Below are 15,949 nucleotides of genomic sequence, written 5' to 3'. Positions count from 1 at the left end.
AAGGTTCCTCATTGGATTTCTTCTTTAATCTTACTGATCTTTGAGTGGAGTCCCTCAATGCTTTTGGGGGCCGGGGTGGTTAGTAGTTGTGATAAGAGAAAATACCAAAATACTAATTGTGATTTTAAAAAATAGCCTATTGTAAATAGTGCAAGGACAATGTCAAGATTCTGTTTCCAAGGAGTGATTTGTGTGTGTGTGTATACGTGTGTGTGTGTGTGTGTGTGTGTGTGTGTATCCAAGTCAGGAGCTCATCCTCCCACTGAGCTACAGTGGCCTGCTATTCTGTGGAAACTTAGGATTCCTTGGTTGGGTTTAGTTCCGTTTTTGGATTTTTGAGGTAAGGTCTCACTATACAGCTCATATTGGCTTCAAAGTCACAACCCCCTGCCTTAGCCTCCCGAGTCCTGGGACTATAGGTGTGTACCCCCAAGTCTGGCTAAGTTTTAGACTGAAGGTAGTTACCTCTCTCCTAGTACATGGGTGGTGAGCAAATGAGCTCAGAAATCACATCTCCCCCAACTTCTGCTGAGATTCGTGGGTGCAGTTACACACCTCTTGCTCACACAATAGAAATGTGTCACGACAGAGACCAGGGAGTGTGCATGGCACAAAATGTGCACATGAGAACCCTCTGTCCTCTATTAAGCCACAGACACGGCACAAGGTCTCTAGTTCTTTGTGTTTATCTGAAAGTTGCACTTTTTGTGACTTATTTCTACTAAGCCTAATATTATGGCACTGCTGTGTATTGTTAGAGTAGAGGAAGATAGACTTTTATCTAAGCCAGTCATTTGAGACTCCCACACTCATAATCCTACCTAGGAGGCTGAGACCTGAAGGATCATAGCTTGGAGCCAGCCCAGATAGAAAAGTCTGTAAAACTCTGTCTCTAATTAACCAGCAAAAAGCAGGACTGGAGACCTGGCTCAAATAGCATAGCACCAGGTGTGAGCAAGAAAGCTGAGTAAAATAGAAAGTCCTAAATTTGAGCCCTAGTATCACACATACACGTGTGTGTCTATCTATCTATCTATCTATCTGTCTGTCTATCTATCTATCTATCTCTATAGAGATAGATAGACTATAGAGATAGACTATAGAGATAGACTATAGAGATAGACTATCTCTATAGAGATAGATAGATAGATAGACAGATAGATAGATAGATAGATAGATAGACAGATAGATAGATAGATAGATAGATAGATAGATAGATAGATAGATAGATAGATAGATAGACATGGAGGGTGTAATTAGACACACACTAGACTAAATATTTGAGAAATATTGTGCCCAGGCTTAACAGACATGAAATACTTTACACTTGCACAGAGGGGAGAGAGACACAAGTTACACTAGCCAAGTGACTAGATCTTCGGTTTTCCCTTGGCATTTGATACTAGAATTTGGGGTTCACTGCAATAAGTAAAAGGATTTCAATATCTAGCTCATAATTACTGTGCTTCTCCCATTCCCCTCTATGTGTGTCTGTCTGTGTGTGTGTGTGCACACGCGTGTGTGTGCCAGTCCTGGGGTTTGAACTAAGGGCCTGGCACTGTCCCTGAGATTTTTCACTGAAGGCTAGTACTCTACCACTTGAGCCTTTTTGCTTCTTAAGTGGGGACTTTCCTATCCGGGCTGACTTTGACCTGTGAGTGGCTTAACATACATATAACCACTGTTCCTTTTTATTTACTCTTACACAATATACTTAGAAATTCTGCAAATCGTGTTCTCTGCTGTTGTTTTAATGAAACACTAATGCCATATAGTACTTAATTTATTTTACTGTCACAATACATATAGGTTTTCCTTAGAATTACTTGCTCTTCATTTGTCATGTCACAAGTCAAATAAGAAAGATTTATAACCAAGAGATTATAATCTTAAACCTAAATGAATCCATGAATTTTTACAAAGGTTGACTCTTTTTTAAAATAAAGGAGGCTTACTATGATGTATATTGAATTAGGAATTCTCTCTGCAATAGAAAGAATAAGTGAACAAAATTGGGCATAGTGAGGATGGAGTCTAAACTTCTCTAGCTCTGACTTCTCCAAGCTGGGTTTTCTTCCTTTATATTTTCTCTCTTTTTGTATGAATCCCTGATTCTGTAGTAAAACCAGAGAGTTATTAACTGTCACTGTAAGAGCAATATTAACAAGGCCTTATTTATAGCTCTGTGGATTGCTTCCTATATGTGTGATTTTTTAGAAACACAACTCCATAGGTGTCCTGTATCTTCATTAAGGTTGCAATATCTTCTATTTCTCAATATGCCTTACTTCATCTTTTATAATTTAACTCCAGGTCATTTTTTTTTGGAAAAGCAAGAATGTATTGCTTGTGTGGCTTGCTTTTGATAGATTTCAAATATCCTATATTCTAAAGAATCAAAATAAATTGGCTTTCTGGTTCTAAAAGTTTCTATTTCCAATCAATGACTTTCTCACTGTAGCTAAATAATGACTACGATGAGGAAAAACAATCTTTTATTTCTTTTAAATTTAACTCAAAAGTGGTATAGCTTGAGATGCATTTGACTAGCATGAAAATCACAATCTCCCCTCTTAATGTGATAAGAAATTTCGATACATAGACCTAAACACAATAAAAATAAAGATTTTGCCTTCGTAAAATTAAATTCTGTCTTTGATAGTCTGTTACATGTCACTGATATTATTCATGGTTTTCTCACAGTTTTTTTAAATGATTTTTGAAACTAGGATATTGATGAGGAGATTGAAGCAGAGTATAACATCTTAAGAGCTCTCTCCGACCATCCTAATGTGGTCAAGTTCTATGGTATTTACTTTAAGAAGGATAAACTACATGGAGATAAGCTGTGGTTGGTTCTTGAGGTAAGTGTTTTCAGCATTACTTGTATAGTGGAAGTTTGCGTTGTGGTCCTGGAATGATGTAATGTGTATGTGACATCAACCTCATGAAACTTCTGCAGTAAAATGTGGTGTCCAGAGCTAGCTTCATCATCTTAAGAGACACATCAAGAAATTAAAAATCTACCAACTGCTGAACATTAAGAAGAAAATCAGTGCACAGAAAAAGACTGAAGAGACTGATATTATGTTTTCCTATAGGAAAATAATTTTAAAGTCTTGTGAGGTTTCATTATCTATGATTTTGTTGTTGTTGTTTTTTCCTTCATTGAATTGAATGCTAGTGAATTAAACTAGAGAACAAAGTACCTACATTTACAGGCTGAATGAATGGTAAAAGACAAATAATTACAGTTGGACGTGATTAATTAAACAGCAGTCTAAAGAGTCACACAGTGAGAACAAAAGAGGATATTCTTAGGAAAGAATCACAAGGGCTCAATAGCTATGTGCATATATCATATAAAATGATGCTTACTGAAAGAAACTCCAAGAAATGGAAGCAAGAGGTTTTCTATTGTATTGTTTATGGTTCTATTTTTTTCCTTTCCTTTTACTTTGGTTTATTTCCTTCTGTCACTGTATTTAATTTCTGTATCCTTTGTCTTGTATATTGGGGAGGGGCAGAGGGAACACAGAAACCATGGAACAAAGGGTGAACCAATTCAGCAGTGAAACCCACTAGACACTCTGTTGGAAATGAACTATACAACTTGGCAGGGGGGGGGGAATCAGGAGGAAAAATCAGAAGACAATGAGAGAGGGGGTGACACTGTTCAAAAGGAAATGTACTCATGCAACTGTAACTCCTCTGTACATCATCTTTACAATAAAATTTTAAAAATTAAAATAAAACAAAAATATACAGCCACTTGAAGCTGTATGTAAAATCATTAACTGGCATATGTAAATCAGACTAATTATGCATACATATAAGTGGCTAGCTGTACAATTACCTGATTTATAAACATGAATGGTGCAGGTGCTCTGTTAGAAGCAATTGCAGAAAATTGGCTGTGACATACTTTGTGTTACAAAATGACTGATAATTATACCTCTTATCATAATAAAGCCTAAATAAATGATTTTGCACATCTAATGAGCAGCCCAAGAGGGTCAAAGTGATAGAAAGAGTCTTGCTTACAATGGGAGGCTTCTTTTGTTTTTGCTAGTAAACTTTCTTAATTTCTTAAATTATCTTTAAGTAATTGTACAAAGAAATTTCCATTTAACAAAGCAGTTTATAAATACAATGCATCTTGATCAATGTCACCCTTTCAACGTTCTCATCCATCCCTCCCACCCCACCCCTTTCCGCTCTTGTCTTCATTTTGTAGAACATACATTGAACTCTTGTCTGCGTTCTTCCTTTTTCTCTTCATTCATATACCCTTCTCCCTTTAGCTCCACTCTACCTCCCTTTAAGTACCCGTTTCCTGGTGTTTATCTTGTTGAACTTTGCCCTTGTCTTTCTAAGGGACCACACTATTTGACTTCTCCCTTGAATGTACCATTTTTCAGTTAATACATTCGAATACACTTGTATACATTCTACAGAGATTACAGAGTAGGTATGTAATGCAGAGGAGATAGGTAATGAACCATTGTGTGCCTAGTCATAAACCTGCCTGGGAAAGGTGATGTCAGGTGACACAAATGCCACAGTGACTGTCCCCCATGAAAAAATCATTCCCCTTAAAATTTCAGTCCAGACTTAAAATCTTAGAAATAATATTTCCCTTGGTCTTACTGAGCAATCCTTTATGTTGAATTGTGTCTGTGTGTGTGTTGGTGTTTGATGGCACACCTGTAAGCTTTATGATCATGTAACAGTTAAGATTTTTCTAACGATGTTGGTATAAAGACATAACCAATGTTTTTGTTTCTTTTATGTACGCCTCAATTTGAGATAATTTCTTTACATTCCTTTCTGCTGTTGCCACACTTATCTCTAACCTGGCCTGTTTAGTAAGGTATAGGAACTACTTTGGACTTTATTTAACTTAAATGTACACTACTGAGGGTCCATATAAGAACTGGGGAGGCAAACTGGGAAGATAAGAATTAGGCTAGATTTGTGCATATACTTACACATAAACTTCAAGACCCCAGAAGTAGAGTCCAAATCAGGGTAAATCATTGTCACATTAATTATTCGCTACTAATGAACACAAATGGAAGGGAAAAAAAGAGATTTAAGTGTAATTTTTCCCTTCTTGGTTGTGGAAACAAGCACATTTTAACTATATAAGGAAATCCAGATTTCTCTCTCTGGAGCTATTTACTTATTGTGCCTTCAGTCAAAATGGAACCAAAATTCAGAGCTGGGACAGCTTTCTGTTAAAAGACACTTTCTCTTATAATCCAATATTCCCTCTAATTGCTCCTTTTACAATGGTGCTATAGAATGCGTTCTATTACTTGCCTGAATTGGCTCTGATTTGTTCATTCTCAGTAAGGACATTGCTTTCTCTCACTGCTGTCCAATTATAGCAATTTTTCCTCTTTGAAATTATATCTTTTTCAGGAGATCAAAGACTGGTAATTACAGGTGATATTTGAAAGCACAAAAATTCAGTAAATAGCCCTATAAAGCTTCCAAATGCACATATTAGATCATCAAAGCCTTTTTCATAGACAGAAATACTACTTTCCAAAGTCATGCATTATTAGTTGTTTTAGTTTTTATTCTAACATGCAGCAAGTAATAGAAGGTCTGTCATGGGGAAAAGAAAACTAAGTGATGGAAAGAAGGGGAGTTAGAATGGGAGACTAGCTTCTGTTTGTTCGGCTATTAACCCTCTTAAGTTAGGAACACAGCAGGGGACTTAAGCCATGGCTGTCTGGTCTGTGGGTTAAGATCAGAGAAGCAGGGCAGGGGTGGGAAGCTAGGCCTTGCCTTCCAACAGCACAGTGCTATTCTGTTGTTCCTTTGTCCCGGCTCAACTGTAGTGGAGAAGTGTGCTGACCGTGTGAAGCCTTTCATCTTCCTAGGGCTGAAATAATTTTCAGCCCCCATATAAATAAGCAGCTGTTACTCTGTGAGTTCGAAGCAGAGTAGGCAGCCAATTACCCAGAATTAGTTAATTTTAGGTTTTGTTTAAAAGTCAGTATAGAAAGGGACTACTTTCTACTCTTAAACTTAGGAAACATATAAATATGAATAAAGTATCTATATATTTTCTACCCATCTCATCTCATCAATCTTCTATTATCTACCTATCATCCATGTATCTCATCTGTCCATCTACCCATCCATCCATCTATCTCATTTAAGTATCTATCCATTGATCTGTCCATCTACCCATCTATCCACCTATCTATCTCATCTATCCATATATCTCATCATCCACCTATCTCATCTACACATTTACCCATTCATCCGTCTAATTCCTGTGTGTCCTTCTTGCTCAATAATTCTTCAGTTCTTGAAAATACTCTGCTACTCTGAATAGAAGTGCAAGTTTATAGTATTAATTTTGGGGGAAAGATGTAAAGTGTGACTTGAGATATCTTGTTATTTGATAAATTAGTAAGTTTTTATTGTGCTTATTTAAATATTTATTCTGATAAGTTAATTTCTATTTGTTATCAAAGATTTCTTGTTGACAGAATTATCAATATGTGATGGTGTTTTCCCAAAAATTTTAAATTTTAAGGTGAGAAAACAATTCTGTATTTTGGTTTCATTGTTCATGGTTATATACAATAACCAAAACATATCCCATTGCACACTTAAATGAATCAACTATCTTATCTACCAATAGTATTATTGACATTAAAATGCTGCCTCTAATCCACCCATTAAAAATGCAAAAATTTTATTCACTATCAGAGTATGCATGATAATGATGCCAGCTTTCATTAATACTTGATCAATATTTTACTGGATACAACTCTCACAGACTTGTCTATCCAGTTGGCTTTGAATCTTGATCCTCAGATCTCATTCTAATGGAGATGCTAACACCTGGCTTAAATGTGAATTCTTTTCAGGACATATATAATAAATTATACAGTAGAAGACATAAAAGAAATAAGCTTCTAATATTTTCATACATACTGTGCTACCTATATGTAAAATTTGAGTGTCTGTCTTTCGTAACTTGCTCTGGCCTGTTCATATCTGACACTTTGAAAATCATTTGAGTCTGTTTTAAAAGTGCCTTTGATCTTGACTGTTTCTTCACAATAGGAATAATATTATACAATTTACACAACTTTACCTTATCATTTCTAAGAAAAATAGCCTAAATTATAATATAAACTAATAGTAGATCATAAGCAGGAAATTACTCTTTAATTGAATTCAGCTTTTCTTTTTCTGGTCCTTGGCATTGAACTCAGGGCCTGGGCGCTGACCCTGAGCCTCGTTGTGCTCAAGGCTAACACTCTACCACTTGAGCCACAGGGCCACTTCTAGCTTTTTTTTTTTTTTTTTTTTTTTTTTTTTTTTTTTTTTTTTTTTTGGCCAGTCCTGGGCCTTGGACTCAGGGCCTGAGCACTGTCCCTGGCTTCTTCCCGCTCAAGGCTAGCACTCTGCCACTTGAGCCACAGCGCCACTTCTGGCCGTTTTCTGTATATGTGGTGCTGGGGAATCGAACCTAGGGCCTCGTGTATCCGAGGCAGGCACTCTTGCCACTAGGCTATATCCCCAGCCCCCACTTCTAGCTTTTTTGAGTAGCTTATTGGAGATAAGAGTCTCACAGGGACTTTTCTGCCTGGTCTGGCTTCAAACTGAGATCTTTAGATCTCAGCCTCCTGAATAGCTAGGATTATAAGCGTGAGCCAACTGGAACCCAGCATAATGGTTAATATTTTAAAATAAAATCTAGAAGTCTTTTTGTCAGTCATAGGGCTTGAACTCAGGACCTGGGCGCCGTCTCTAAGCTTTTCTACTCAAGGCAAACACAACCACAGCACCACTTCTGGCTTTTTCTGAGTAAGACTCTCATGGACTTTCCCACACCCAGGTGGCTTCTAACAGCAATCCTCAGATCTCAGCCTCCTGTAACTCAGCTCTTTTTTTTTTAATTCCAGGTGTTAACTTTTTATTTTTAGATATTGTAAATATTTTTACCAATATGTTATTTATATAGATTTTTTATTATCAAACTGAATTACAAAGAGGTTACAGTTTCATACATTAGACATTGAATACATTTCTTATACTATTTGTTACCTCCTCCCTCATTCCCCCATCCCCCTCCCCCTCTCCCTTCCCCCTCCCCCCCATGAGTTGTTCAGTTGTTCAGTTCATTTTCACCAAACAGTTTGTAAGTATTGCTTTTGTAGTTGTTTGTCTTTTTTTACCCTGTGTCTCTCGATTTTGGTATTCCCTTCCAATTTCCTGGTTCTAATACCAGTATACCCGGTTTCTAATATACTCAGATAAGATACAGAGATAGTGTAGGTACAACCACAGGAAGGTGATACAGGAAGATCATCAATAATAGAGGCTACAGTTACATATGGCACATTGAAAGTAGTTACAACTGTGATATAACAGTTGTTTCCATAACATGGAGTTCATTTCACTTAGCATTATCTTATGTGTTCATAAGGGTATAGCTATTGGGCTCCTGTGATCCTCTGCTGTGACGTGCCTAAACCTGTGCTAATTATTCCCTATAAGGGAGACCATAGAATCCATGTTTCTTTGGGTCTGGCTCGCTTCACTTAGTATAACTTTTTCCAAGTCCTTCCATTTCCTTACAAATTGGGCAATGTCATTCTTTCTGATAGAGGCATAAAATTCCATTGTGTATATGTACCACATTTTCCTGATCCACTCATCTACTGAGGGGCATCTGGGTTGGTTCCATATTCTAGCTATGACAAATTGTGCTGCAATGAACATTGTTGTGCTGGTGGCTTTAGTGTGATTATGTTTGTGGTCTTTGGGATAGATACCCAAAAGTGGGGCTGCTGGGTCATAGAGGAGTTCTATATATAGCCTTCTGTAACTCAGCTCTTTTTAAGGGAATTTATCGGGCACAATTTAGGCAGAAAATCTAAATTTGATGAGGAAAGATTGTTTATATGCTTTAAATTTCCACATTTATATTTTCACTTAGAGTTTTATGTTTACACTTCCGGTAAGAATTGTGTGTGTGTGTGTGTGTGTGTGTGTGTGTGTGTGTGTGTGTGTGTGAATGTGACCTGATTCTGAAGCTTGAATTTATGGTCTAGGCACTGTCCTTGAGCTTTTTTGCTCAAGGATAGCCCTCTACCACTCGAACTACAGCTCACTTTCAGCTTTCTGGGTGGTCAACGGAGATAACAAGTCTCATGGACTTTCCTGCTCAAGCAGGCTTGGAACCAAGATCCTCGGATCTCAGCCTCTTAAGTAGATAGTGTTCCAGGCTTGAGCCACTATATTTTCAATCTCTTGAAACAAAATCTGTCCTTGTCATCTCTGATCAACAAATTTTTGTTGAAAATAAATTATAATTCTTCTAAAAATCAGTTTTAACTAAAAGTACTACTATACAAAATGTCTATGTTTCATATAAAAATACTTTTGGATCAATACTATTGGATATAAATTTAACAATGTGTAAATCAGTTTCATTTCTGAGAAGACACTGTAAAGGAGCTTTATTTGTATTGGATTTAGATGGATTTTGTATGTTCTTTCATGATTCTTATTCTTTTTTTTTTTTTACCATTTTTTTCCTTTATTGTCAAAGTGAAGTACAGAGGGGTTACAGTTTCATATGTAAGGCAGTGAGTGCATTTCTTGTTCAACTTGTTACCCCCTCCTTCATTTTTCCCCTGCCTCCCCCTCCCCCTTTCTCTCTCTCCCCATGAATTGTTCAGTTGATTTACACCAAATGGTTTTGTAAGTATTGCTTTTGGAATGGTTTGTCTCTTTATCTTTTGTCTCTCAATTTTGGTATTCCATTTCCCTTCCCTAGTTCTAATGCATGTACATACGGTATGCAGGGTACTAAGATCAGATACAGTGATAGCGGGAATAAAAGCACAGGAAGGAAATACAAGGAAAAATAAAAGAAAAACCACATGCTTCACATGGCATGTTGAAAATAATTACAACAATGTTTCCATAACATGGAGTTCATTTCACTTAGCATCATCTTATGTGTTCATAAAGGTATAGCTATTGGGCTATTGTGATCTTCTGCTATGACTAACCTAAGCATGTACTAATTATTCCCCATGAGGGTAACCATAGAATCCATGTTTCTTTGGGTCTGGTTCATGTCACTTAGTATAATTTTTTCCAAGTTTTAGCAATCAGGTTTCTTTTAATGAAAAGACACATTTTTTTTCTAGCAGTTTTAGGTGTGCCAGAAGAAAAATAACAGAGAGTTCTACAATGTTCCATTTCTCCAATTATTAACATCTGACTTCAGCAGGGTACATTTGTTGGGGTTGATGAGCCAGTTATGATACATTATATTAACTAAAGTCTATCATTTACATCAGCATTCCTCCTGCTTTGTGTGTTTTGTAGAGTCTGACAAATGCATACGAGCCAGCACTGTAGTTTGGTTCAGACATGGTTTCCTTATTTCCTCTGCTCTGCTTCTTCATCTGTCTTGAACACCTGACAACCACTGAATACTTATGGTCTGTGGTTTTGTGTTTCTTGAATGTTTACAACCAGTCATACATTGTGAGCCTTTCCACGTTGCTCTCTTTCACTCACCATTATGCAGTTAATGTATGCCCCTTTCTGTCATGGGCAATTAGATTTTAAACCCAATTCAGACTTCTATTTTTTGTTTCTTGGATGCTTTGCCTAATATTCAAGTGTGCTGCCATAATTGGCTATCCATACACAATCCACACCTCACACTACATATGAAAGTTAAGTCAAGTGGATCCCACATCTGCCTGTTGGTAATCCAAAGGGTATAACATTTTCTGAAGAAATTTTAGGAGAAAGTTTTGCAACATTGGATTAGGTAAAGATTTCTCAGGACACAAAGGGCACATTCAATACAATCTTTTAAAATAAGTGCCAAAGCCTGGGCCCTTTAAAGAAATGACTTGGTGTTTTAAAGGACTTAGTTACTTGGCAGTCCATTGTGCTCAACACTCGGCCATTTCTCAAAAAAAAAAAAAAGGTGTCCCCTACCCTAATACTGAAGAAACTGCAAGTGCTAAAAATTCACTGAGTGAATTTCTTTGAGTGGGCAAAGATGTTTCAGAATCTACACATATGACATGGAGATGATGAACTTTACCTCATAGTGTGAGATTTAGAGATAAACCACATAAATTGATTAGAAATGTGTCCAGCACAGAGAAAGTGATTGATACAATCTAATTGTTTCTATCATATTTATAATGTACCAGAAATGTTTGGGCATCCAGTAAAACATAATCACCATATTTTTTTTAAAGAAGCCAGGGGCCAGGGGCTCATGACTCTAATCCTATTCAGAAGGCTGAGACCTGGAGGATTAGCTCCGGGAAACTCCATCTCGAAGATTTCTGAAGAAATCTCTTTACCTTAAACTTCAAATTCAAGCTCAATGTTTCTAGATTCTCTTGTGAAGGAGGGGGTGGGTGGGATTGAGATAGTTAGGGGGGGCAGGGAACAGGGGAGAATAATGGAAGGGCTGACGCTGATCAAGACACATTATAGTCATAAATTGGCATGTTGAATTCAAACTTCTTTACATAGCTATTAAAAGATAATAGAAATAAACATAGAAACCATATGCTAAAAATGAGTAACTGGACACATTATGAAAGTGATTTATGTGAAAACTGTGTTCTGACCATCACAATTATACAGAAGCTCAAATTTCTATGTTCATTTCACTAGTGAAAGCATAACGATAATGAGAGTCATCATTTGAAACAGAATATTGTAATGATTTTTGTTAGTGTTTTAGGAAGATCTGTCCTATCACAGTTAGAATGTCACATCTGTGTTCATATCTGTCTTGAAATATTCCTTCTAGCTGTGCAATGGTGGATCTGTGACAGATCTTGTGAAAGGATTTCTGAGGAGAGGTGAAAGAATGAGTGAACCTCTGATTGCCTATATTTTACACGAAGCATTAATGGTAAGGCAATTTATATTTTAGTACATAATAGGAGGTGGTTCTAATTTTAAAAATGTTAATCCTGAGCTGGGTGTTAATGGCTCATTTCTGTAATCCTACCTATTCAGGATACAGAGATCTGAGGATAACAGTTCATAGCTAGCCTGGATAGGAACGTATGTAAGACTCTTATATCCAATTAACAAGCAAAAGAACCCAAAGTGAAGCTGTGACTCAAGTGCTAGAACACTAGCCTTAAGCAAAAATAGTACAGGGAATGGTAGCCCCTTTGTACAACACCTTACTAATAACAATTTTTTTTAATGCTCAGAGACAGTGGCCTGGCCCTGAATTCAAGTCCCACAACCAGGACAAAAAGTCAGTCCTGGAACTGGAGGTTTAGCCAAAGTGTCAGAGTGCCAGTCATGAGTAGGAAAAGCCCAGAGAAAGCCCCTGAGCTCAAGGCCCAGTACCAACACACATACACAACAATGTTGATTTTGTTTTAGAAAAATATTACCTTTGTACTTAATGATGCAGGAGTAAATGCAAAGTCTGATGTGGTTGGTATATTCATCATTAAAGAAGTATTGGCATGCTCTAGTTGTGTGAACCCAAAGGCAAAATGATGCACTTTGATTTGACTGAGAATGATTTAAGTATCTGAATGTTAATTTCTTTTTTTTTGGGGGGGGGGGGCAGTCCTGGGCCTTGGACTCAGGGCCTGAGCACTGTCCCTGGCTTCTTTTTGCTCAAGGCTAGCACTCTGCCACTTGAGCCACAGCGCCACTTCTGGCCATCTTCCATATATGTGGTGCTGGGGAATCAAACCCTGGGCGTCATGTATATGAGGCAAGCACTGTTGCCACTAGGCCATATTCCCAGCCCCCTGAATGTTAATTTCAACCTGTGTTTCCTATTGATTTTGCACATCTGTGTTATCTGAGAAATGTCCTATTGTTGATGTTTTAACAGTCATTGTTTCCTTCTTGCTAGGGACTTCAGCATCTGCACAGCAACAAAACTATTCATCGAGATGTAAAAGGAAATAACATCCTGTTGACCACTGAAGGGGGAGTTAAGCTAGTAGATTTTGGTAAGTTTTGTTTAAATGACTATGAGTAGCAATGAACTACTATTTGATCATTTGATCATTTTCCACCAGCTGCTCATTTTTCTACTCACTGAAATTAGGGGGGAAGCCAGGCACTGGTGACTCATGCCTATAATCCTAGCTACTCAAGAAGCTGAGAGCTTGAGGATTGAGGTTCGAAGCTAGCCTTGGCAGGGAAGTTCATGAGACTAATTCCAATTAACCACCAAAAGAACGGAAGTGGTACTGCAGCTCAAAGTGTATAGAGTGTTAGCCTTGAGTGGAAAAGCTCAGAGACAGTGCCCTGGCCCTGAGTTCAAGCCCCACTGCTGACAAATACAAAAAGAAAGAAAAAGGATATAGGAAGGTGGAGGGAAATACCTGTGTCTCCATGAGATAAGAAGACCTGAGATGAGATGGCAAATGAGAGAGTTCCTGCTTTCAGTTCACCTGGCTTAACTACATACATCATGAAAACAGCAGTGTGTATTGTTTATCCTCCCAAATAGCACCCCATTAAATGATTGCTCTAGGCCTATAATTGTAATCCCGTGGCCATCACAAGTAGTGATTGCATTATAAACAGTTTTATCCCTAAATCCAAGATTCTGCCATATGAGAGGAAATGTTCAAAGGTCATCTGAAGATATTTCCTCCCTCCTAAGATGGAGACACAGAGAAAGATGGTCTCCTTCTTTCCTGAGACTGTCTCATCACAATACCTGAAATGCTGTGCCTGTCACTTTGTGACCAAAGGGCTTTGTCCTGATGAAGGCAGAGCTGAGAACGGAGCATTGTGGATCCTTGATGACATAACAGAGCTACTGAGTCAATCAACTCTCGAAACCTGCTTTTTCTCTGGACTTTTTAGTTTGTGAGATATTATATTTCTATCTTTTCTAAACCCATTGGGAGTGTTTGTAGTACTGCCAAAGGCACCAAAACTAATATACCAAACAATTCATTTAGATAATTATTTTTCAATTTGGAAGACATTTTCTAGAACTTTCTCCTGTATGGTCCCTACTAATCTACTGCTCCTGAAAGAGTAGGTGACAATATTCCAAGACATCTTGCCCTGCAGGCATTCTTCTCCTCTGGCAAGGTACAGTGGGCCCACCTGCTCCTTCTACAATGTCGGGATGTCTCTATTTGTTCAATTTATTACACAGGATTGTAATTATCTCTTGGGTCTTTGTGGAAAAGTAAAGATACTTAGAACTATAGATAGATAGTTGGTGAGAGGAAGAAGTTATCTTAATGTATTTTATAGATGTAATGCTATGGGTATAACAGTTCATTGAGTGTAAGTTGAGTATACTGTTTCCCCAAGGAAGAAGGAGAGATGCAATTTGAGAGATGGAGAAAACAGTTTTATCCATGAGATATCTAAAAGGACTGCCAGATTTATTGGATTTGACTAAGCTTCCCTCCTAGGGAATTGGGAGGGGGGTGGAGGAGAGCCATAATAGTTACAGCAATTTCTAGGTGTCAATGGTGGCTCACGCTAGAATCCTAGCTACACAGAAGGCTGAGATCTGAGCATCACTGTTCAAAGCCAGCCTAGGCAGGAAAGTCTGTGAAATTCTTATCTTCAAAAAGCTGGAAGTAGAGCGGTGGCTCAAGTCATAGAGCACTACTAGGCTTGAGCAAATAAGCTCAGAGACTGCCCCAGCCCTGAGCTCAAGCCCCAGGACACATACTCTCTCTCTCTCTCTCTCTCTCTCTCTCTCACACACACACACACACACACACATATTACAAGAAAAAAGAGAAGACAAATCTCTTTGTGTATCCAAGACACAGAGAGACCACTTGTAGACATGCTACTTTCTCTGCATAGAAAACACCCCCTACACTGTACCTGACTGACTTCTGCCTGCCTTCCTGCCTCCCCAACCCCATATACTTCAGCCAGACTGTGGTAATCCTGTGTTTCACTCGACAGTGGCTCTGTTGTACTCCTGGCTTCATAATGGCAGGGCCTTTATCAGGACTGTCACTTTGTCCCCAGAAATGAGCTAGTGCAATTATGTGATCGTAAGAAAGTTCCTTTCTCCAAATATATCAGTTCCCTCAGCTAACCAGAAGGAAAAAGAGTCATTTCTTGCTTTATGAGATCGGTTGCTGTTAAGGTAATAAGGGATGATAGAAGCAAACTACTTACTGTATAATCATTGGCATAAGTAATTCTAAAAACCTAAGCTATTACCATTGCCTGGAAACAATATTCCCACCTACCTTCCTACTCAATGCTGTGTGCATAGTAAGTACTTGATAAGGGGTTGTTTAAATAATGCTTCTTTATGTTTTGTTTTGTTTTTATAAATAGCACTCTGCAAGAGTCCTATATTACCTTAAATGTCAGGCAAATCACACCAAAAGCAATGGCCTTTAAGAAAGCCTTTTTATTTTTCCTTCCTTAAGTGGGATTCACTATTACAGAAAACCAGCAGACACCTTAAAGAGCAAGAAAAGACAAGTGAGCTTGTAAACACTATTCATGAAATACATTAGCAGTCGCTGGCATATGAGCAGTCAATAAATAATATGACCTCCCAAGAGATAAACCCCTTTAGGCAAGTCAACTGATGTCTGCAAAAGCAGTCCCCATGTCAAATAGAAAAATAAAAGAGGGAGTAAATTTAAAGGGCAGTCCCAAGTTCTCATTTCTATGGATTTTTCTCTAGGGAACTTCATTTCTAATAGGAGAGTTAACATTTCAATATTGAAGTACAGAATGTACTTTGTGTGATTTATTTAGACATCGTGCTTATGACAGAATATTTTATAGCTTTAAATCTCTTATTTCCCTCATGTCCCATTTTAGACCAAATCCCCAATGCATAATGTAGGTCAAAGAGAAGTTGTGATGTATTCATTAGTAACCCATTTGTTAGCATGAAGTGAGTATGCACACCTGAACGTAA

General features: G+C 37.8%; 1 protein-coding gene across 1 annotated transcript in view; it reads left to right on the top strand.

The window, feature by feature from the left end:
• The window catches only part of Myo3a (myosin IIIA), a 138,481-nt gene that overhangs the window by 858 nt on the left and 121,674 nt on the right, over window positions 1-15,949 (top strand). Inside the window, exons 2-4 of the mRNA XM_048367605.1 lie at window positions 2,730-2,864; window positions 11,843-11,947; window positions 12,923-13,022. Of these exons, the coding sequence (XP_048223562.1) occupies window positions 2,730-2,864; window positions 11,843-11,947; window positions 12,923-13,022 (340 nt within the window). The remainder of the gene's footprint in view (window positions 1-2,729; window positions 2,865-11,842; window positions 11,948-12,922; window positions 13,023-15,949) is intronic.

This window comes from Perognathus longimembris, chromosome 18 (assembly GCF_023159225.1).
Source record: "Perognathus longimembris pacificus isolate PPM17 chromosome 18, ASM2315922v1, whole genome shotgun sequence".
NCBI lineage: Eukaryota > Metazoa > Chordata > Mammalia > Rodentia > Heteromyidae > Perognathus > Perognathus longimembris.
This window is presented reverse-complemented; position numbering and strand designations above follow the sequence as displayed.